The 22692-nt window shown below is 41.9% G+C and overlaps 1 protein-coding gene across 5 annotated transcripts in view; it reads right to left on the bottom strand.

The window, feature by feature from the left end:
- cald1a (caldesmon 1a) overlaps positions 1–22692 on the bottom strand; it is a 67251-nt gene that overhangs the window by 9610 nt on the left and 34949 nt on the right. For 3 of the 5 annotated variants that reach the window (XR_001335756.2, XM_005915629.3, XM_005915628.3), the window contains exons 3-9: positions 14879–15016; positions 11083–11518; positions 10955–10987; positions 10755–10865; positions 8968–9071; positions 6644–6911; positions 4478–4615 (exon numbers count right to left, since the gene is read on the bottom strand). Coding sequence is in view for 4 of the 5 variants with exons in the window: in XM_005915629.3 (XP_005915691.1) it covers positions 4478–4615; positions 6644–6911; positions 8968–9071; positions 10755–10865; positions 10955–10987; positions 11083–11518; positions 14879–15016 (1228 nt within the window). In the remaining variant the exon portion in view is untranslated. The remainder of the gene's footprint in view (positions 1–4477; positions 4616–6643; positions 6912–8967; positions 9072–10754; positions 10866–10954; positions 10988–11082; positions 11519–14878; positions 15017–22692) is intronic. The other 2 variants (XM_014329498.2, XM_014329501.2) reach the window with 2 other exon arrangements.

Genomic DNA, 22692 nt, shown 5'->3' with positions numbered 1-22692 from the left:
TTGTTTTTCTTGACTCCACCAAAGACATAGTTCATAATAATCCTCATTTGTTTTAAACTGAGGCTTGCTGTGACACCTAAGGCCATCTCAGCTCGCTTTCCCTCCACTTCAAGCTGACTTCCCTTTGCCTTACCCGGCAAACAGATAATTTGAACAGAAGGTGGGTGGAGCTGCTATGCTTGCAGCCAGAGCTGTGTGCCTGAGACGATCATATTATAGATATCTGTTCTCATTGACAGCTTACAGATCCAAGAATAAAGCAGTGTGAGCCCTGAGCTTCTGCCATACAGAGGTTACTTCTGCTCAATATTTTAAACTTTGACCATGTTTATGAACATCCATCATCATAAGAGTATATACCACAGACAAGAAATAGGTCCCCTTCATGCACTTAACTTTATGTCCCGCAATCTCTTTGCAGGGTGTGTTTTTAAATAGTAAATATCTCATTATTATTTTCCTTGATACTTAATATAATTTGGCTTCACTTGAGCAGCACCAAGATACTGTTCCCTCTATGTGCAAAATGCTCTGAAAGACATGCACACACACGCACACACAGTCAGAAACTGACCCCCACCCCACAGCAAACGCTTTGCTCTCTCTGCCTTTAGTCTGTGGGAATCTCTGAGGATTGTTTATGATCAACGGCACAAAAGGCTAAAAGAGAGGGCAGCACATGCGTTCCTTAGATGCACACATACACACACAAAACACAAAACCCTATAATAGGGACAAAAGAAGAAACAGCAGAAAAAAAGGCCCTCTTCCCCTCTCTTTATGAAGAAGGCCATTGCACTCGACTGCTACCGAATGTGGGAGTTCCCAAAAATACTCCCTGACAGGAAATTCCCCATTCTCAGACGCATTTTAAAGAGCCGTAGCCATCCGAATGCAGTTACAGTAATCCTGTTAACCCTAATCGCTTTCCTGCATATCCCTGCTGCCTGTCCTTCATCTCGTCCCTCTGTCCTTTTCTGCCACAGAACACTGAGCTTTATCTACAATACAGAGCGGGGTTATGGTGGTTTACTGCTGATAACATGAAGGCGAGCTCTCGGGACTGAGAGTTCCACTGGGAGCTGATTCCTGATAGTAAGACAGTCTTTTTTTTTTAACGTTTTAGTGTAACAGGAGGCACCAAATGGCAGCTGTCAAACAAAAAGCACCTAATAGCAAAAAGAAATGAGGGGAGTAAAGTGTGTGTCTTCAATGGCATGCATGTCATTTTGATATAGGAAGTAGCCTTTGGACAGGTTCAACAAAAACCAAAGGGGCATGAAATTCACTCTGCACATAAATCAAGCAAGAATATGCTCCAATTCATGTGAGCCAATATAGAGAAAAACAGATCTGTTGTTGTCTGTTGTCTTTATGTAGCAAAAGGTATTTCAGCATGAAATAGATTAGAGTTGCTTTTCATGCTCTATCTTCTTCACAGTTATGGGATTATTACGCCTGTATTTTGTGCTCCTATAATAACAAAAGGTTCAAACTTAAATTTCTGTGGTTTTATGTTCCTTTATAGTCAGGGATAGTGGAGACAGTCCAGGGATTTAGTGCTTATATGGTATATACCCGACCTACTGGGCTTTTGGGTTGTCCATTTTCTTAAATTAACAATGAGTTACTTCGTTTTTTGTGAAATGCATCAGCTACCTCCCAAGCATATGAGCCTTCTGAGTTTAAATTTAGCCCCCATTTAAGTACCAAAAATCGCTGCTTGTTAAAATGACCCCTATATTATAACCTGCTTACAATCCAAAAACATTTTCACATTCATGACAGATCTGCTTGCTCTCAAACTCATCTTAATAAAAACTACACACAAACAAGCCATTTTCAGTTTTGAGCGACAGGTAGATGCCGTTTTGTCTTTATTGATATCCTTTTGTACTAACCGCATTAAGGAACTAGCTTTTCAGGTACTTACGAGACAGTGAGTACCTTTTGTTTTAAGCGTGTTTCCTGCTAGCAAAAATTAGCTAGCTAGTCAGTACTATTCAGATGCCTTGCAATAGCTGAATAACTGAACCGAAATTCATATCGGATATTACAATCACTAAACATCGAAATATGTGGCATTTAATAAATGCTAAAGACGCTATGTGTCTGCAAATGTTTGTTAAGGCAACATTCATATTAGCTATATGATTTTAATTTAATTTATGGAGTTTCCAGACCCCTCCTTTTTTGGATTATTTCATCTGTTGCGAAAACACACAAATTAACTCAAAGCAAAACACAGCACCATAACTGTTCATATGTTCCGTGTACGTGAAGAACACAACAGATAGATATGCACTCAATCAAACACAGTCACGAAGAAACACTTGTACGTACAGTGAACATGACGACAAAGTAAAGCTTTGTCTGTGAAGGGAGTGAAGGGGGCATGAGAATTACTGTTTACAAAGTGACCACAATTAAAAGAAGTGTCTGGGTTTAGTACAATCAGAGCTCACACACCATTAGAGCCAAACCTCTAGTCTAGAGTCTCACTGGGATGGGCCAGATGGATATTACAGCTAACTGTCACTAATTAGATTTTCTCCACTGGCTAAAAAATCCCCCTAGATTTTGTGTGCGTAGGAGTTGGCTTTTGGCAAAACTGAAAACATTTATTCACATTTGAGTTGATTAAACGTTCCTTTGCAGTGACAAACATTTATCTTTAGATAAGGCGGTGGGGAGGGTTGGGGGGAAACTTTTCTTCGTGCATTTCTCGAGAAGGGTTTAGATTTAGACAGTTTTAAAAAAAACAAGTTACAGTTTGATTATTGCATCTCTCTCTCTGGTTTTATGAAATCCACTCCTTTATCTCTGTTAGATAACACTTGTGCAGATGCCAGTCACCTGGCGGTTAATCTCTCCAAATATTTGAATGTTCAGAGTAGGCTTTGCTGCACTGAAGGATAGATGGTGTTTGCAGGTTTGCAGGAAAGCTTTTACGGAGTTCTGCTGACGACTGCAAAGGAACCAGTGCAAATGGAGTTTAGTACAGCACGCAAATGCTATAAAGTTGTTTTAAGCCTTAAACTTATTTAAGTGTTCAACCCCTGTTCACTACACCACATTGTCAAATAGCTTTGGATGCAAATGCTGGTTTGATTGTTAGCTTTGATGCCACTTGCAATGTAGTAAAATATCAGTGGTTGCCCAGTGAATTAATTTTTGACTCAATTCTGACTCAAACCTGACTGCAATCACTTTAAGACAAAATGGTGAAGGTTTGCAAATAATTGCCATCTATTTTATAAATGGAGGCAGGCAGCCAGCATGTTGAAATAAATTTGAGCCAGTTTTTACTGACGAGCACAACTCGTCTGTGACATGTCTCTTAGCAATACTTTGCTCGACTGGTTGCTAACTGGTTGTGAATCACATGTAATTGGCAACTTAACCCCACTGAATAACAAACTAATAGCAGACTGATAGGAGACTGACAATGTCTTATTGGCTTTTGATCAGTAAAGTTTCTTAGAAGACGACAGCTGACTGAGTGGTTGTTGACCTGGTCCCTGTCTTTAAAGCAGTCATTTTAAAGGCAGCAGGATCACAAGTTGATTTTTCATGGTCGCAACAATTTAGCCTGATAGTTTTAGATGAAGTGCGTGCTTTTACTCTCTTGTCCAATTCAAAAACACAAGCACAAATATGTATTAATAGTTTGACTGTCTGCTTAACCAAAGCTACAAGTGTTAGCGTGGTCATTATAGTGTGTTCATACATAGTGTGGGGGCCTGTCAGGGATGTAAAGATTAGCTTAGCATTACAACACTTAATTTTCCAAACATTTTTGCACGTTTTATTTGAGTTAAGGATGAAAAATATGCAATTTGAAACTAATTTACCTTGAATGATTAGAGTTTACATCATCATACTTCATCAAACTATTAAGAGCTTCACTGCATTTCAGCTTATCCTTACAGGTCAACAATAAATCATGTATTCAGCCATTAAGTGCAAATGTTTTAGTCCCATTTTAAGATGCTGATTTTAAAAACAGCTCAGATGGATTTAACCCATTTTTTAAAAAAAACCCTGCAGTATCCAATAAGACGTAAGCATGACTACTGTGAGCAATACATTGCACAAAAATATCAGTTTTTGGAAAAATTACAGAAATTAAAACTCAATTGCAAATTTATGTTTTTTTTTTAATTTGAAGGTTCAGTTCAAATTAAAAAATTTGAACTGAACGAAAAAAAATCTGGCAAATATTTCATGGTTCAGGCTTTACTGGAATAAAAGTCAGTCAGGAACTGCATTTTCATACAACAAACAGAGTTCATCTCTGCCTAATCGGCTTGTTAGCCCCCGCTGAAAAAAATCTGTCAGTGACATATGCCTGTTCAGGCCGCCGAATGATCTTTGTATTTTGATTTCTATTGCTGCTTCTATTTCTATCCTAACCCATATGCGCAGTACCAGAATGGAAAACCTGAGGTGAGAAGTCAAAAATGGTTGGACTGACCTTCAGAGAGGATCCTCGTGGGCTGAGACACTTAAACGGTTTGCCCTCTCCATCCATAGTGTCATCCACCTTCTGTCTCTTCTCAGCCGCCTCTGCTCTCCTCCTTTCGATCTCCTCTTTCATCTTCCTCTTCTCCTCCTGAGAAAGAGATGGCAGGCATTTCTGAGTGACTCTGACAGGGAACGTGTTGGTCAATTTAATTACAGCAGTCCTGCCAGGTAATGGTAGCTTGTGTCTGCCAGCTGCTTGTATCGACTCTAACTAAATGGAAACATACTTATGCTGCCACAGGCTATCACATGATAAAGAAAATGTCACTGGCAGTTGACAATCAAAAATGCAGCCGACCCAGACACTTTCTAACTGATTTACTTATTTTATCAAATGAAGCAGGTCAGTCTCGAATTCAATTACTCTGAGTAAATTCTTATTTACAGCCATCGGCTGCCTCGGGAAAAAAAAGGCATTTTGAAAAGCCTGATACAGCAGACTATCAAGAGTTAAAAAAAAAAAAAGGAAAAAAAGTATGAATCATTTGTACAGTATTCAGAAGAGGGCTGGTGCTTGGCAGTATATCAGCCCTCTCCGGCAGCCTTGTCTTGGTTAATTAGTCTCTCTGTATCTCTGGGCCATCTTTTAATTACAAACCAAAAGGCCTCATTAACATCACACAAGAGGAGAAGAACAGGGGCAGATAGCTAGAGATGGGCTGCCACGTTCGGAGCCAAGAGCAACAAAGAAGACCAGTCAGGGTAATAGCGAGAATGTAGGGGCCTCGGCGCAAGCTGACTGTGAGCGAAAATGAGCGACGCGTTTTGGTACAGCGGGGGAACACGAAGGAAAGCAGAGGTTATCGCGTCTGAGATACGCAAGGACGAGGATGTTGTAAGAAGAGGAGACAGAGGAATGACATATGTGAGTTACAAGCGGGGACCCAAATAGGTTGAGTCATGATAACGGAGACGTATGGCGAGATAACGTCACAGCGGTGCAAGTGTGAGAGAGAGTGATGCATGGGTTTCTGCTCATACAGGTGCAAAGGGATGAATCAACATGGTGCAGAGCATGAGAAAATGTAAAAGACTGCAGTGACAGTTGTTGACTTCATTCTCACTGATGTCTGCATTTGAAATTTGATTGTTGCAACAGCTGTGTGGGCAGGCAATAAAAACCATTCAAGTCCATTCTTCTTTCGATTGTTTTGGGGTTTTTTGGTTTCGATCTTTCGCTGTTGGCCCAGTCAGAGGTTTAAGCACACACGGTGTGTTATTGTTGCAGAATGACTCATTTGTAAGAGATGGGCCATTCTCGAGACTTGCTATCCCCAACTACAGCCCCTCCTTTTTTTTATTATAACAATAATGGGAACAGACACAACACTGCGTGTGCAGGAGCTTACAAATATCTCAGCAGGTGTTTCATCTGGACTCAACAAGATCCAAATTAGAAAGCAAGCTTCTTTTCTTGGGCTACAAAACTGAATAACTGCAATTTTTCCTGTAACTACGTAAACATATAGTTCAGGGATGTGTAGCTTTTTCATGCTTTTTCAAGTTTAAAGGGACAGCTTCATGGATATATCGGAGACTCCGATAAGCCATTTGCATAGAAATGTGGCTTAATCCAAAGATGAAAGGGCAAACACAAACAAACAAAAGAACAATATTAAAAAAGGAAAAGATGACTGAAAACCAGAATTGTGTGATAATTCAGTCATAATAGAGAGAAAACAGGACAGCAACCTCTTAGCGTCTAAGAACAGTTGGTGGTAGCCCAGAGATTGATTTGAATTTTTTTACATTTATCACAGTTCCCAATTCTCACAAGAAGAGACTCATAGCAACTTATTGCTCTTATTGATGTATCAAATTTGCTTTGAAGACAAAAACTGACTGCAGGTGGTCGGAGAACTGGTCCCCATCTTTGAAACATCCACTTCGAAGGCAACCAGTTCATAACTTCATTGCACATGCACAATAATTTTGCTGATTCCAGTCTCCCACCGATTGTAAGATGACACTCAGACTTGCGTCCATCGGCCACTTGCCTGAAGCTCAGACTTTTATAACATCGTGATTTTTTTTTAAACAAAACATTTACATAGAGATGGGATAAAACAGAGTAAAAACAGCTTAAAAGTTAAGTAAAACAAAACAAAACATCCACCTCCTCTTTGGCTTTCCTTTCTGCCTCTTCCTCCTTCCTCTGCCTCTCCTCCTCCTCCAGCACCTTTCTCCTCTCCTCCCTCTTCCTTTTCAGCTCCTCCAGCTCAGCTTCGGCGTCCTGCTGCTTCTGCCTCATCCTCTCAAACTCCTCGCTCTCCGCATCATCGCGACGACGCTTCAGCTCCTCCAGCTTGCGCTCCGCCTCCAGGCGGGCGTCCTCGTCCGGGTCATCACCCGCAGAAGGCTCGGGGGAGCGCACGCTGCCGCGGCTGGGAAGGACACATAAAAACACGGGTCAGCACACGGGTCGGAACGGAAAGCTGGTTGCCTTTTGATCCAGGTATTCAAATGCACACCAGAAGAAGATGTTGCCTTCATGGAATTCACACAACAAACAAATGCAATCACGTTTGCAAAGATAAAGTTACAGGCGGTATCAAGTTTCGTTCCAGTGTTTCAACCTGAGAACTCACTGCAGGTGACCTGTGACAGAAAAACACGGCCACTCTGCCAGCTGAACAAAAACAACGTGTTTTTCTTGAAAGTCTGAATGAGATTTGCTTTTCAATTATGTTTCAGAAGCCTCGGGCTACATGTTTATACTTTCACACCAGCCTGTGCAATAAATGATAAATGTCAGCCTCATACATAACTTCCTGTCTGATAAAACTAATTTCCTTTAAAATGCAGTACATAATGTTGTTTATCAACAGACTGTTGTCCTCTCCTCGCACTCGGTCACAATGAGCTTTGGTTATTTGTAGTTTGATCTTTTCAGCTGACCTTTGGGTCTGGTATATTAAGTTACTGCAGTACTTTTCCACAAGTGGACAAGAGTAGAGTCACTGATATATCAGCAAAGGTCTTGAGCTTCTTCATAAAAATCAAACTTGTGCAGAAATAAGTCCAGCAATTTGCTGAAATGTGCAAACACAAATGAAAATACAATATATAAGGCACAATCAGAGTTTGTGGAATTCTAATGAACTTGAAAATCAATATTCGGTATGACCACCTTAATTCTTTAACACAGCCTGAACTCTCTTCTCATTTCTTTAAGTAGTCTTCAGAAATAGTTCTCCAGCCTGTTTGAAGGACACCCAAAGCTCTTTTTTGGATGTTTACTGCCTTTTGTTCCATTTTCTGCTGATTTGATCCACACTGCTTCAGTAATGTTGTGGTCAAGGCTCTGGGGATGCCAATCCATGACTGATGGTGTTCCACTGTGTTTGTGTTTTACTACACTGACAATGTGTTTGCTGATTATTGTCACACTAAACACCGAAGCAGTTGCCAATCACATGTTTCCGGTTAGTATTCCATGCTGGATCTGATGTACTTTCTGAGTTTACAATTCCCTCTATTTTGAAAAGAACACACTTTACATTGAGCTATACCAAGTTTTTGAGACTTAAAATAGTCGTTTAGATTAAAAAAGCTATTTCATGTCTGTTAGACTGTGTTCTTTGCTTTTTTTTTGCAGATTCAACTAAAGATCTGGGAACAAATGTTGCTTGTTAGCAATAAAGTACCTTAAGATAAATTTATTGGTTATGTGTAGACAGAACACTGACTCATCTCTGGAGTTAGGTGTCTTTTTTATGCTTGAATGAGTCACAGGTCAGCATTAAGTAGCATAACAAAAACATTTCTCTGAAAATGGTCGGGTGCAAGGACTGAAAAGTGTGAAAAACAGCCAATGTCCAAAGAAAAAGTCTGAAAGACCTTTATAAATGCCTGAAGAATTGCTGCTCAAATAATACAAGTAAATGAAGAAATGAGAAATGAGTGGTGGCTCAGGACTTATGCACAGCACTGTAGCTCAGTGGTTTTTTATATCTAGCCTTTTTTTGCAAGAAAGATTAGATAAGCGCAGCTGCTATTAGTCACATTCATTGAGTCTGTGTGTTTTATTCAGGCATACAGGTTTCATTAACAAATTAGTCACCTGTTGCTTCAGAATAAAGGCATCATTATCTTTTTTAGTAGGACTTAAATAACCATTATCAGATAGGTGACAAAATATTGAACTGAAAATGAGAAAATATTAGCCTAATTTCTGTTTGTCTACAGTAAAAAACAGAACATTTATCGAGTTAGATGACACAAACTACTGGCAATCTTCACATTTTTGCAACAGTGTAAATACAAATTGCATTCTGGTCTTTATGATTTTTCACAAATTAGAGAGCGTCAAACTGTCACACGAATCTGAGCGATACTGCTGACAGCTCAGGCGCTTGAATAATTCACAGGACTGGGCTATCCCCAGTTTGGCCTCAGGGTGACAATGAGACAGTGTGTGCTTTTGTTGCTGTTGTGTACCTGGTGGTCCTCTCAGGTTTCCTGTGCTGTTTGGGAGGCGCCTCCTCATGCAGCCCTCCGTTGTGCTTCCTCTGATCCTCCCTCTCCTCTCTGGGCTCATTCACCTAAAGCCACCCCCCCCCACACACACAGAAAGCAAGATAGAGTGATACTGAACAACAAAGGTAGGCAGAAAGGTGCATAGAGTGAAGTGTGATTGGATTCAATCATGTGACATCACATGATATCCCATAAGAGAAAGAGAGCACGCCCAAATAAAATAACACAGAACATCACATCACACTACGTCCACTCCAGGATTACTGTTGACAAAGGATTATCTAACATGTGATCACACTAGGAGTGTCTCCAGCTGGGTATTTCCTACATCCATTTGCTGTCCATAATCAGAAACATAATTAAAGTCTTATATGTGATAATTACTATTTCTGTGAAGTACATATCCAGTCAAATTTTGAAGACCATGGGATATATTATGAATGTAATACAAATTATGAATCTTTACCAAGAAAGCGCTATAAACTTTCTTATTCTTGCACTGACACCATTTCAATATAAAATGCTGACGTCATCAGTTAAATATGCTTTTCCCTATTTTTGTCATAGTTATCTATCTGTCTATGTTGAAGTGGTGAATCCACATTAAAACACAGCCATATGTCCAGGTAACCCCTAATAGGCAAGTTCAAACCCTCTTTTTTCAACCAGAAGGAACTGGCCCCAGTTACACAGGCTGGTTGGCAACTGGTTGGCAACTGCCAGATACTAGGGAAAATGTACATTCGTCCACCAGTTAACGAGTGGTTATGGGAGGTTGCTTGCTGTCGCTTGATGAAAGTGGTTGTAAAGAACTATATGATGCAGCAGCAAAAACTGAAAGGCAACTGCAGCGGTCACCCGCAGTTTGCATGGAAGACACCAACTTGTTGCACACACTCGCCAACTTTTGTACTGAAGCAGCGACAAGTGCAGCCTAAACCACAAACAGAAATAAATAAATACTAAACACTGTGCTTTTGAAATGTGTTTTTTTTTTCAGTGTCAAGGCATAATTTTTACTTTTAAGAAGGACAGTCGAACATTTGAATTTTAACTGCAAAAACTGGTGACGGTTTGCAGACAAGCTGGTGTCTTACACTAAAACTACTGGTGAGTGAAGCAATCTGCTGGTAGTGATGGAATACGGCCTAAAGGAGCTTGTTCCAGACATTGGATCAACTAAGGGACAACACTAGTGCCCTGTACAAAAGGGTTTATTGCAATCTTAAACTTTTGACAGATATCGAAAGATGACCTGATGCCTCACTGAGTTGCTGAAGTGGAGCCAGTGTAATGTGATGTGTTGTTGCACTCATGGCTGAGGTGGAAGACATGCAGAAAAAAAATGTGACCACTCTGTGGAGCATAGCATTAACCTTTTGAAAAGTCTGACCACACGGCTGTAAACCGCACCTCATCAAACGCAGACCTGTCATTACCAGTTTGCAAATGTTGCAAACCATGCTAGACGGCACGAGGTGTCCGGGTAATTTCAGTGTCATAAATCAACACGTCAACAAGATGTCTCATTGAGAGGTTTAACATGTAAACATTTCTGTCTAGTTAGACACTGAAGTTATCCAAAGAAATTTCACGTGCTGTGCATCACACCTCTACTGAAGTTCTTACCGCATGTATGATACCTCATTATCTTCTGATTCAGATACCTCAAAGTCCTCTTCACTGTCATTTCTTAGTAACATAGGCTTGTTCCCCTGTGAATTATCTACATTATCATCCTCAGGTACCTCTTCAGCTTCCCCTGATGCTACTGTATCCTCCCCAGCCTCTGAATTTGACGACTTGGTCTGATTTGAACTTTCACTGACTACCGAATGTCTGTCTTCTTCGGTGAAGTCCTATGAAAAAGGATTATAGCAGTTCTTTGAAAGTAAGCTCAGCGATCAAATCAAAGGTAACAAAAAAGACAACAAATCACTAACCATACCTTGTTTTGAATTTTAGGCTCTTCAGCTGAAGCCTATAGAAACAAGGATCAAATGTGCCAAGGCTGTCGGTTACACCAGCTTAACTTAATGTCTGACATGAAAGAAGAACGGTGACCTGATAACTGACCTGGTCTCTCAAGTAAGACCTTCTCGGTTTGTCCTCCACAACTGCAACTGGCTGCTCCTCCTCTTCATCTATCCCCTCCGCTTCTTCCTCTCCCCCTTCAGGGGCAGCCTGCTCTTCCTCCCTCGGCTCCTCTCGCTCCTTCTCCTCCTCTCTTCTCGAGCTATAGGTTTCCATCTTCTCAGCCTCGTCGTCATTGTCACGGTAACGTCCCCTACGCCAGGAGGAGGGCCTCTCCTCTTCTGCGCTGTTTTTCTCCGTGGCGTTGCTGTCGTTGCCCTCCGTCACAGTGGGGTCCAGCTGTTTCTGTCTCTCCAGCGCCTCCTTCATGCGCCTCTGCCGTCTCTCCTCACGTTTGGCCATGCGGTCCAGTAGGGCTTGGTCCTCGTCATCTCCACCGCCTCCATAAGAGCTGCTCACAGACACCGTCTCTGTGACACTACGAGGAGAGAGAGAGAAAGAGAGAGACGGCACAAATGTCACATTGTGTGTATTCGTGTCAAAGAGGAGGAAGGGGTGAGGTCACAGCAGACGTCAGCTGTTATCAAAATGTGGGCATGGAAAGATAATCCATGACATTATCTTCTGTTACCTCTGAGCTGCCCCTGGTGGAAGGCCGCAACCCCTGTGTAATCATAATTTCCAGAAAGAGGTTGCATTGTTACTGACAGCTTTATAGCCAAGAACAGCAGAAAATGTAGACCCATGGCTTTACTGACTGGTCTTCACCACAGCTCTTCAAATAAACTCAGGTGAGGCCTTATAATGAATGGAAATTTGGATTTTAGGTGGGAACTTTTGTATGTGCTCAGATACAGCCATAGCCTACAGTTTACAGCCATGCTAACACCTGCTAAAACTTTGGACTGAATGCTAACTACGATAGCATGCTAACATGCTATCATAGTTAGCATGTTTTTGGATGCCGAGTCAATAGTTGCTGTGGCATTAAATTTAACCCACAACGTGAAACATTGCCAAATACATGAGGATTAAGCGTTGCATCAGAGCACCAATGTGTAAAAAATTTTTGTTTAGTTTTGTCTGCGCTAAAGGACCTCCAAACAAACCAAGATACCGTAATCTTTTATAAAGCTTTGCTTCAGCGTGACTAAAATACACACTTACTGGCTACTTCATGTGGTACACCTGGTCACCTTCTCACTCATGCACATATCTAATCAGCCAATCACTGTGTCTCTGTGCTTTTAGGCATGTAGAGAGGATCAAGACCAGCTGCTGTTCAAACTGAGCATCAGAAGGGGGATTTGTCTTTGAACGTGGCATGATTGCTGGTGGCAGAGGGGCTTTTCTGAGTGTTTCAGAAACTGCTGATCTGCAGGGATTTTCCCACAGAGCCATCGCTTGAGTTTACTGAGAATGGTTCGAAGAAGAGAAAATATCCAGGAAGTAGAGCAGGGCGATATGACCAAAAATATTTATCACGATATACATTTGAAAATTTGCGATAACGATATAACTGATGATATAATTGACACTAGACAAAATACTTTACAACTCCACAACTTTATTAGTGCAAACCCCCCCCCATCAATGTATTTTCTCTTAAACAAGCAGGTGTTTTATGTGCATTAAAGTTATATAAAAATTTAGCAGTCCAAATACAAATTCCTTGCTGACAGTTTAACCAAAAGGCATTTCCAGTGGAAATTGGCCAACATATCCTCAGCATAACCATGTATAATATCCACAAAACTTTATAGGTTATACACACACAATACGGTAATATTATGTTGACGCACAGTACGTATCACTTCGCGAGGCTCCTGCCTACGATAGCCGTAATGCTCCGACAATCCATCAAGCTGTGCGGGTTTGTAGCTTAGCAAAGTCGTACTGAAACATTTGACAGATTTTCGAGCGCCGTGTACGACATAAAATCGTTTCGAGGTCAGTAAACACAACCAGAATTCATACATAAGGCACACGGGATTATAAGGGGCACTGTTGATTTTCAGAAAAATCAAAGGATTGATTTTAAGTGTGCCGTATTTTCCAAAAAACACTGTAATAACAACGGCCCGCTAGCATGCTCTACCAAAAATAGTGCTTTGTTGTGTATCTGATGGATGAAAGCTAAACCAGTTCCACACCACTGAAGTTGCAGCAGTTTTACAAACCAACAAACAAAATTTTGGTTCATCCGTTTCATTCAACGATCCGCTTTCGCCGCCATGCTTTTTCCGCCATGTGCGTATGAAAACAAAGGCACTGTGCGTTTTACCCATATTCTATCGCGATATTTCATTTTTCTATCGTTGCCCAACATTATACCGGTATGATATGACCCAGCCCTACCAGGAAGCCACAGTTTTCTGGGCGAAAACAACTTGTTCATGTCAGAAGAAATGGCCAGACTTCTTCGAGCTGATATGAAGGCAACGCTTTAAAACCAAGGGACACAGAAGAACAACTCTGAATGCCCAACATATCAAACCTCAAATCAAATCAAAAGCAGATGGGCTATAGCTGATGGACCACACCAGGTGTTACTCCTGTGAGGTGAGGACAGGGAGCTGAGGCTACAATTCATACAGGCTACAATTCATACCAAAATTGGAAGATCTGTTTTTTTCTGGAAAAATCTTTCCTGATCTGACGAGTCTTTATTTCTGCTGCAATACTCAGACGGTAAGGTCAGAATTTGGCATAAACAACACGACAGCATGGAGCCATCCGGCCTTGAATCAACAGGTCAGGCTGATGGTGGTGGTGTAATGGTGTTGGGGATATTTTCCTGGCACACTTCCAGCCTACCCAAGTATTGTTGCTGACCATGTCCATCCCTTTAAGATCAGTGTACCCACATTCTGATTTCTACATGCAGCATGATAATGCACCATATAACACAGCACAAATCATCTCAAACTTACAATGAGGTTATTGTACTCAAATGGCCTCCAGAATCACCAGGCCTCAATCCACAGTCACCAGATCTCCTGTTAGAGATGTGGTAGAATGGGAGATAAGCAGCCAAGAAATCTGCAGTGGACCAAAATCTCTGAGGAATGTTTCCAGCAACTTGTTAAATCTCTGTTATGAGGAATTAATGCAGTTTTGAAGGCACAAGAGAGCCCAACCTGGTACTACCAAGATGTACCTAATAAAGTGTGGAGTAAGTGTATTTATATTTTCTAACTAAAATATTCAGTGACTATCCTTCCACCTTGAGGCATGACTACAGCATGACTCACAATACTGTGACCTAAAAGTCTGCCAAACATTATCCTTGCATCTGCACAATCAACAATGGCTAGCAAGAACTAGGTCCTATCTCAGCATCCTTCTGCACAATCCCCTTGTTGTTTGACCACCCCAGGATGTATCTAAGAGCTTACAGAGAGGAAACATTCATCACCACAAAGCAGTGTCTGTGTGACTAGATGTCAGAGCGACCCACCACTTCCACTGTAGCCAACACAATTTATCTCAAACCTGCACTTATAAATTATTCGCAGTCTTATTGTGTTTGGAGACTTTAGGTTTTAGAGAAGTGATTTTTTTACTCCTCATATACACTCTGGCACCTCTCCTTTTGGGAGTTTTCATGGGCTAGTTCACTTAAATTACTAAAGCTTTCTCAAAAACGTCTGGCGGTAGACTATCTAACCATGCAGCTCCACCCCGACACCCTAAACCCAGAAAATGACATTACGTTGAGAGTTTATTAGTTGGACTTTACTGGTGCTCTCTCGCTTTTGCAGCCAATCCAAAAAAAAAAAAAAAGGAACCAATCAGTCGTCTGCTGGACTACATACGAGAGCTTGTTTTGCTATACCTGTGGCTGTTGGTCATAACCAGGCTGTCTGACTGGCTGCTGGGCTCCTCGCTCTCCTTGCTCTTCATCCTCTCCTGGCGTGCCCTGCGCCTCCTCTCACGGGCCGCCTCCTCTTCATCATCATCATTCCTTGCCATCCTGCGGGAAGACGAAAGAAGAAAGAGAGAGTGAGAAGACAAAGGCATGCATTATCTATTTTCAACTTTCAACCCCTCATCTCCTTTCTCCCTATCCTCAATTTAGCTTAGCAGTTAGAAACTTCAAAGTGAGCGGTTCTTTAAATTGGACTGTAATCTTCGCAGTGACCAAATCTGGTGGATTTACCCCAAGTCCCCCCCACCCACCCCTTCTCTTCTATCAAGTAGAGCTGTCAGCTGTGTAACCACCAATACTTCTTATCGTGGCTGCAGTTTTCACGAGCTGATAAAAACTCTGTCTGGAGACATGGCTTGGCTAAGGATAAGAGAGCAGTGAAACAGTGTTTCTGGCCAGCAGCTTGTACTAGTCCGGTCAGTGCAGGAACGGAGGAAGCAGGAGAGCTGTGTGTGTGTGTACACTGGCCAATAACCAGTGTAATCTTAAAAGTTCATAATTCTTCCAAAGAATTTAATACAGCATTAAATTTAGCAATCGTATTTTTCCAGAGTTGAATAGAATAGAATAATCCTTTAATTGTCCCACAAGGGGAAATTTGGTTGTAACAGCAGCCAGAAAGACACATATACAAACAAACAGTACACAGGACAGAAACATACACATTTTTCTTACATATTTACATATGGACAATGGTTACTATATACAGAGTACTGTACAGTTATTAAATTAAATAAAAATAACTACAGATAAGAAGGAAAACCAGGTTGTAGTGCGAATCAGTTGATATACTACAATAAAAACTTCTCTTAGCTGTATTTGGTGCGTGCATAGCTGAAGCACGCATCAATTAAATGCTAGACAAGCTCAGCTTTTGCTGAAACGCCCAGGGCTAGATGACAACACTGATACTACTCTTACAGTTATATATATGCAACGTATGACGCAATCAAATTAACTGGCCACTGTATATAGTATAAAAGACAAACACAGCTTACAACTAAAGACAAAACGCTACCTGCATTCCTTCTTAATAGGCAGCAGGGGACGACTGATCTGCTCTCAAAAAGACTAATGATTTCATAGGAGTCTGGGCAAATGACCCTTGATTGCCTCGCTCTCTGACCTCGGTGAACACTCGTCTTATCATCATTCTAAGAGTCATAAAGGAGGATTAAACAAGATGTGCTCAATGGCTTGTAAAATACAGGATGCTAGCAGGTGATAAAGATGATGTAGCTATTGTGATGTCACTTGGTATGAACTAAATTTTCAAAATAGATTTCTCTTTCTTTAACATTGCTCGAAATAATACACTCGACAGGAGTGTGTGTGTGGAGTGTGAAACAAAGCCGTTCTGCCATAGACTTCTATAGGCCTGGAAGTCCTTTTGCAACCAGAGCTATCACCACCTGTTGGCTTTCAGATAATTAAGTTTCAGTTAACTTTTACTTATATAGCACCAAATCACAACAACAGTCATTTCTAGTCACTTTATATTATAATATAAAGACCCTAAAATAATACAGAGAAAACCTCAACAATCAAACGACCCCTTATGAGCATCACTTTGGCGACAGTGGGAAGGAAATACTCTTTTTAAACAGAAGAAACCTCAGGCAGAACCAGGGTCAGGGAGGGGCAGCCATCTGCTGTGACCGGTTGGGGAGAGATTACAAATGAAGCTGCTGCATTGCAATTGGTTAATCTGTGCCATTGTTTTAACTGTGGAGAACTTTAGACAGCAGAATAAAAGTTTACTCCTCAAAAGCAAGCTCAAATATCTGTACAAATTATTTCTTGCATTAAATTCATTCAGCACTGCTACATGGGTCGTAACTCCTGCTGCATTTAAGCACACAGCAGACGATGCATGGTCATTGCAGGTCATGTCTAAAACATGGGCAAACATCTGTTTTTTGCATTATACCTCACACAATCATTCAGAGACATGCTGCGAGTTATAAAATTATTTATTTAACGCAAAGGTTTAAGTACAGGGTGCGGCTGCATGCTATCATAAACAAGACTCCACTGTCCAAAAATCTAACTGGCTTGCAAGCTACTGTATATTTATGTTCTTAAATTTGATTGAAAGCAACAAGTTCAGGCCTTTCTCTCGGGTCTGTCCAAAGTCAGTCTGGGGAATGCAGGAAACTCAAGTGAAGTACAATAGACAGTTTTAAGGAAAAGAGACTACACCCAAAAGTACAATTATATATCATATATCAAACAATGCTATACTACCCAACACTGAAACTATTCCTTTTTTTTAAGGTATCAAATTGTGCAGTGCAGTGTTTCTGGCCACCTGACATCTATGAACTCAGCTCCATGCTTGATCTGTGTTGCCCCGACTGACCTTTACACTTCCACTGCTCACCACATGCCCAGCTACCTAACATCGCAGCGCAGCCTTTGAGGCCGGCCAGCGAAGCATGCCGTTGCATGTTAATTGCAACACGTGTGGTGAGGCGAGCTAAAGCCGCCAGGGTTTATGTGAGGTTTTACAGCTTGTGAACAACACCCCCCCCCCTCCCCCACTCACTATGCTGTTCCCCCAACCCCCTCTCCCTCTCATATGAGGCATGTTAGGGTTAGTCATAACAGAACAGATGAATCTGCTAACGCCCAAGTTAGACCTGTGGGACGGTGACATCAGTGACGTCAGGCAATGCTTTACACATGTGCATGTGTGTCTGCTTAGTTTAAACTATTCAGCATCTCAGAGTGTAGAAAATCAGCTTTATCCAGAGGAGGGTCTATCCTGAATTCCAGCCCTGCGGGCCAGTGATATACATTGTGCACTGAGAGCGCTAGCACAATATTTACATTTTAGCAAACAAAAAAATACAAGAAAGAGGTTTTTTTTCTTTTCCATTCATTATTAAGGTCAATTGAGCTCCACTGCAAAAAAAAGTACATTAACCCTTATTTAAAATATCAGAGCAGAGTGATGTTTTTGTGAGACCTAAAAAAAAAAAGTAGTGAAACAACAACTGCTGTAATTCCCGAAGGACTGAACCGTCCCAGAAACAGCACCGAATGTCATGAGAAAACGAAAACAGCTAAAAATGGAACAAAGGAGTCCTTGGTGGCGGTGACGACGACAATCTCAGGGTTAAAGATTCCTCAGTAGGAAAAAAAAAAGAAAAAAGGAAGAAAGAAAGACAGAAAAAACTCCTGAAAGCTGAATTAGCATTCCTGTCAATCACAGCCTTGGCTGGAGACACATACACAACCAAAGCCCTGATTTAATATCCCTTTCCATAGCGAGGCCCCCAAAGTCTATCAGCATACTGACAGAAATACGGTGAGAGGTGGAATGGTGGATAATGGAAGAAAGAAAAAATAGGAGAAGAAGAGAACAGGCAAGTGAAATGGGATAGAGTGAGGATAAAGTGGAGAGGTGGGAAATGAAAAACGGGAAAGGAAGGGGTGCGCACAATAATGGAAAAAGGAGTAATCTGCAGATTTTATCATAGTCGACAACTTTTCCTGTACGAAATGATGTGAAGCCACAGCAATAAATTGCAGGTTACCAGGACATAGTCTCCACCATACGCCTATTTCTTGAGTGGCCGAGTACAGCATGTAAATAAAGGAAACCTGCCCATTATTGGTGCTTTACTACGGATGCCGTGGACTTCACCGTGGCAGCATATGAATAACGTGTGTTTCACACCCTGAGTAGTGTGTTTTCGCTGATTTAAACCGCCTGCATGGAAAGCACACTAAACAACGCCATCAGTGAGCCTATTAGGGAGAAGTATGTCCAAATATTTTCTTTACAGCAAAATATCTCAGAAATGTCAGTGAAAACAATTTGGGAAAAGCTCATGAGAAAAGACTTCTTCACCCCTCCTTGGCAAGAGGAGGGACAGAGGGAAGGAAGGGAGAAAAGTGAAGAGGAAGCTCGAAAACAGCGGAGGGAGGGAAAAAGGCTGCTGTGAGCAGATGGGGGAGAGGGGAGTTAAGGAAGGGATGGTTAGGGCGAGGGAGAGAGGGTGGGGGCTTGGCTTGAGCTGTCAGAAATGCTGACCCATTCCCACGCTGGTCTCTCTGGACTGTTTCCCTTCCTACTGCCGGCCCACAGAACCACAACATCCCCCGTCTGTCCCTCCCCCCACCCTGCGCTCTGCTGGGCTAGCTCCAAGAATTCATATTGCTAGCTGTGGTACAGTCCTTCTAGACTGCATTTATTCTTCTACTCGAAGATGAATGAGGTAATATGGCATGCATCTGAAAATAACTAAGAGAGGAAGGGTAGCCTTAACTCCCTTCAATGCTGATGTGGCAAAGCAGCTAAGAAGCTGGCAAAGATTTACGATGCAGGACCGGGTCACGTTGCGAATGGTCCGTTCAACCAGGGCGGGGGACCGTTTGGCATGGCTCATTCACGGAGGATGGGTGTTATTTCCTCAACCCTTCCTAGTCTCTGAGGCAGAGGGCCAGCGCAGATGTAAGAATGAGGAGGAAAGGGAGGATGGTGAAAAGACGTGAAAGAAGCGACGGAGAAACGGACCGTGAGCGAGCGAGAAGGAAGTGGAGAATAAGGGGTTGACAATTTAAGTGGAGGAGCGGGATCAAAAGGAAGAAGAAGCGGGGAGAAGATGAGAGGAAAGGCAGAGGTGACAGTTTAAGAGAGGAGGAGAGGGAAACAATCAGGAGAATAATCAGAAAATGAAAGTGGGTTTTTGGAGGGGTGGGAGAAGAAGAAAGACAGTGAGACCCAGAGGAGGAGGAGGGGGAGGAGGATGGGATGCATAAAGAATGAAGGGAGGAGACAGAGGAGGGTGATCGGGAGGTGGGGAATGGCAAAAATCAAAAATAAACACTTCCCAAAAAAGGAAATAAAAGAAGAAATGCTAAGTAAAGGCCTCAGAGAATAAACATTACCTCATAGTTTAAAATTGAAGGAATAGTGAGACTACCTTGCTCTCAGCACACAAGTCATAGTATTTCTTTGAAACAGTGATCACTCAGAGTAGCCTTCACACAGACAGTCACCTATGTTAGATTAAACTGCTGCGTATGATCAAATGCTTTCTAATAGCCAAATCCAGGAGGATTAGGGAGTGGCAGCAACATTTCTGTAGGCTCCATGAGAAAAAAAACATTTTTAACCAAGGCAGATACCCTCTGGTCAGTGAATTGACTGGGAAAATTCCACATCTATGTGCGTTCATTGGCTAAGAAGCGGGGAAAAAAAGGCAGAGACATTCCTTGTCTGATTGCTATAGCGCCGACGAACGGCGTGGATTGCAGGGAATTATAGAGCGCGAGAGAGTGTGAGAAACCTTTGAGCAGAAAAACGGGGTGTATGTGTTTGGCTTTGCTTAATAAAACTGAAATCAAAAGCACGATGTGAGCCACAGCGTCAATGACCCTTTTCTTAGAGCTATAACTGACGTTGATGCAAGGCAGAACAAGGGAAGGCTTGGCTGTCATCCCGACAAACACGCACACTTGTATACTTGGTTGTATTTTTAAAAAGTGAATGGAGCTTGTCAAGCCTTCATCGCCCGATGCTGATACGAAACACACCAACACTCGCTGCGTGGAAGCGTCCTAACATTCGTGCACATGCGCTCTCAAGTACAGTGACATGCACAGAGCTGGCGTGAGGAAGCCCACAATCGCAGCATCCCAGCATGTAGGAAACAGCTCATGGAGACCTGGCCAGTAAACACTTATAATAGCCAGGAATTTGGCATTGCTTCAGCCGTTATTATATTGCCCCAAAGTCTCCTTTTTCTCACAGCACACTCAATGATGGTTGAATGGAAGCAAGCCAACGAGACAACATGTGGTTTTGACTAGTCCGACCAAGAGGGGGCATGTAAATATTGATTGTTTCAATATATTGGCAGAAATGGAAACAATTTAGAGATGTAATCTTTTATCAATAACAGGAGCGGCGCGTCGCCTGCCAGCTGAAATTATTGCTGCTCGGGCCAAATAAACAGTCACGGAGAAACTCCCGCCGAGCTGAAAATGTAAATGTTGAGGGCGCTTGTGACTCTGGCCCTTTTTCACTCTCGCTCCATTGCTCTTCCAGTCGGCCCACAACTCTTCTCGGTCGCCTCTTTTTTTTTTTTTAGTCTACACTTTCTGCCAAATTCCATCTTCTCCATGTAACATAAACATTCCAAAAATGCATAAATAATTCCAGCAGTGGGGGGTTTTAGGCTGTGAAAGCTAACAGAGGCATTGACCTTCACTCCAATCAGCTATTTAGGGTACAGCTGGGGAAATAAGGAATATACGTCTTAAAAGGCAAAAGCTAAAGGTTTTAGCTTTCTGAGGCATCTGATGATTCCTACTTCTTGCTACTAGCATGAAAACATTCCAGAAACATGTTATAAAAAAACAATGACATGCGTGACTACTAGGGTTGCCAACTCCCTGAAAAATAAATAAGGGACACCTCGTGGCCAGGGCCGGGCGACCCAGTTGTCTTCACCCTTCCCAGTGTGGTGAATTTTCTAGCTCTTTTTTTGTGTGTGAAATTATTTTTTTAACCATTTGACTTGAATTTGATTTAAGCAGATGTGTATTCTTTGTGATATGAACACATGTGAAACAAATGATCATTTAGCCATTTATTTTTAGCTCAAAATGACAACATTAACACAATAAAACAGGTCTCTTTCTTAAACAGAAGCCTGTCATGCTTAACTTTTGAGAATATAAGTAAATCTTTCTTTAAAAGAACTCTGTCCTGCTTAACTTAAAATAATAGAAAACAATAGAAAGAAAAATATTCTTGTAACAGTGCACATTTAGTGCATTTAGTACAATTGGCTTCAGCTGAGGTATTATGCTAATCAGCTGCTCCTGTTTGTAAACCCACTTGTTCCCATGAATACGCATCTTAACTCATCATCATTATTCATCTATGTATTACTTTTATGTATTAGTCATCTATTTGTTGTAATCATCTATCCTTGCAGTTGTTTATTACACAAAATAAGTTATATTATCACACTTCTGGCCACATAGCGCTGATATTCACTGCACATGCCCATATTAACTTTTTCCAGCCAGGTGTTTTCCTTTTCCCATTCTTCCCTTTCTCTGAGGGGAACAAACATTATGCTGGGCAGACACTGTGCGGTTTTAGGCCCATTTTGAGCCGATTTTTGAGTGATCGGACCGATTTTGGCCTTCATCGTGCGTCGTGTAGTATACGTGGGGTAACGAGAAGTGATTAACACCTCACGACCAGCTCCCGATCATCAATCGCTCGTGAGCCGCTCACACTGCTCGCGCGCAAACACGTAAACGTCGGTGAAAAAGACGGAGCAGCACGGCTGTGCAGCGTGTGATCTGGACACAAGCGATGGAGGCACAACTTGTAGAACTTTGGAAAGCTCATCCGAGCCTTTTCCATGTGGCCTCACAAAATTATCACGACCACAACAACCGTGAAAATAGTTGGATTTACATTGCTGCTCAATCACAGCTGCCTGATCAATGTTTTTCATTAGCAATTTAGCAAAGTTGATGGTGGTGGTGTGTCTGTGTGAGTGAAAGACAGAGAGAGCGAGCGACAGATTTTCTGTTATAACCTTAATTTTATGGACGCACAGTGTGAGCACTCAGGTCGCATCAGAGCATCGGGCGGTATAGTGTGAGACCTGCATCGTGACCTACCAACTTCTAACCCTGCGAGTCAATCGTGCAGTTTGAGCAGGAGCTGAATAACGCGACTGAAA

This window comes from Haplochromis burtoni, unplaced genomic scaffold (assembly GCF_018398535.1).
Source record: "Haplochromis burtoni strain Fernald_Lab_line unplaced genomic scaffold, NCSU_Asbu1 Contig_14, whole genome shotgun sequence".
Lineage (NCBI taxonomy): Eukaryota > Metazoa > Chordata > Actinopteri > Cichliformes > Cichlidae > Haplochromis > Haplochromis burtoni.
Note: the sequence above shows the minus strand (reverse complement) of the source record. Positions and strands in the feature narration are given on the sequence as shown.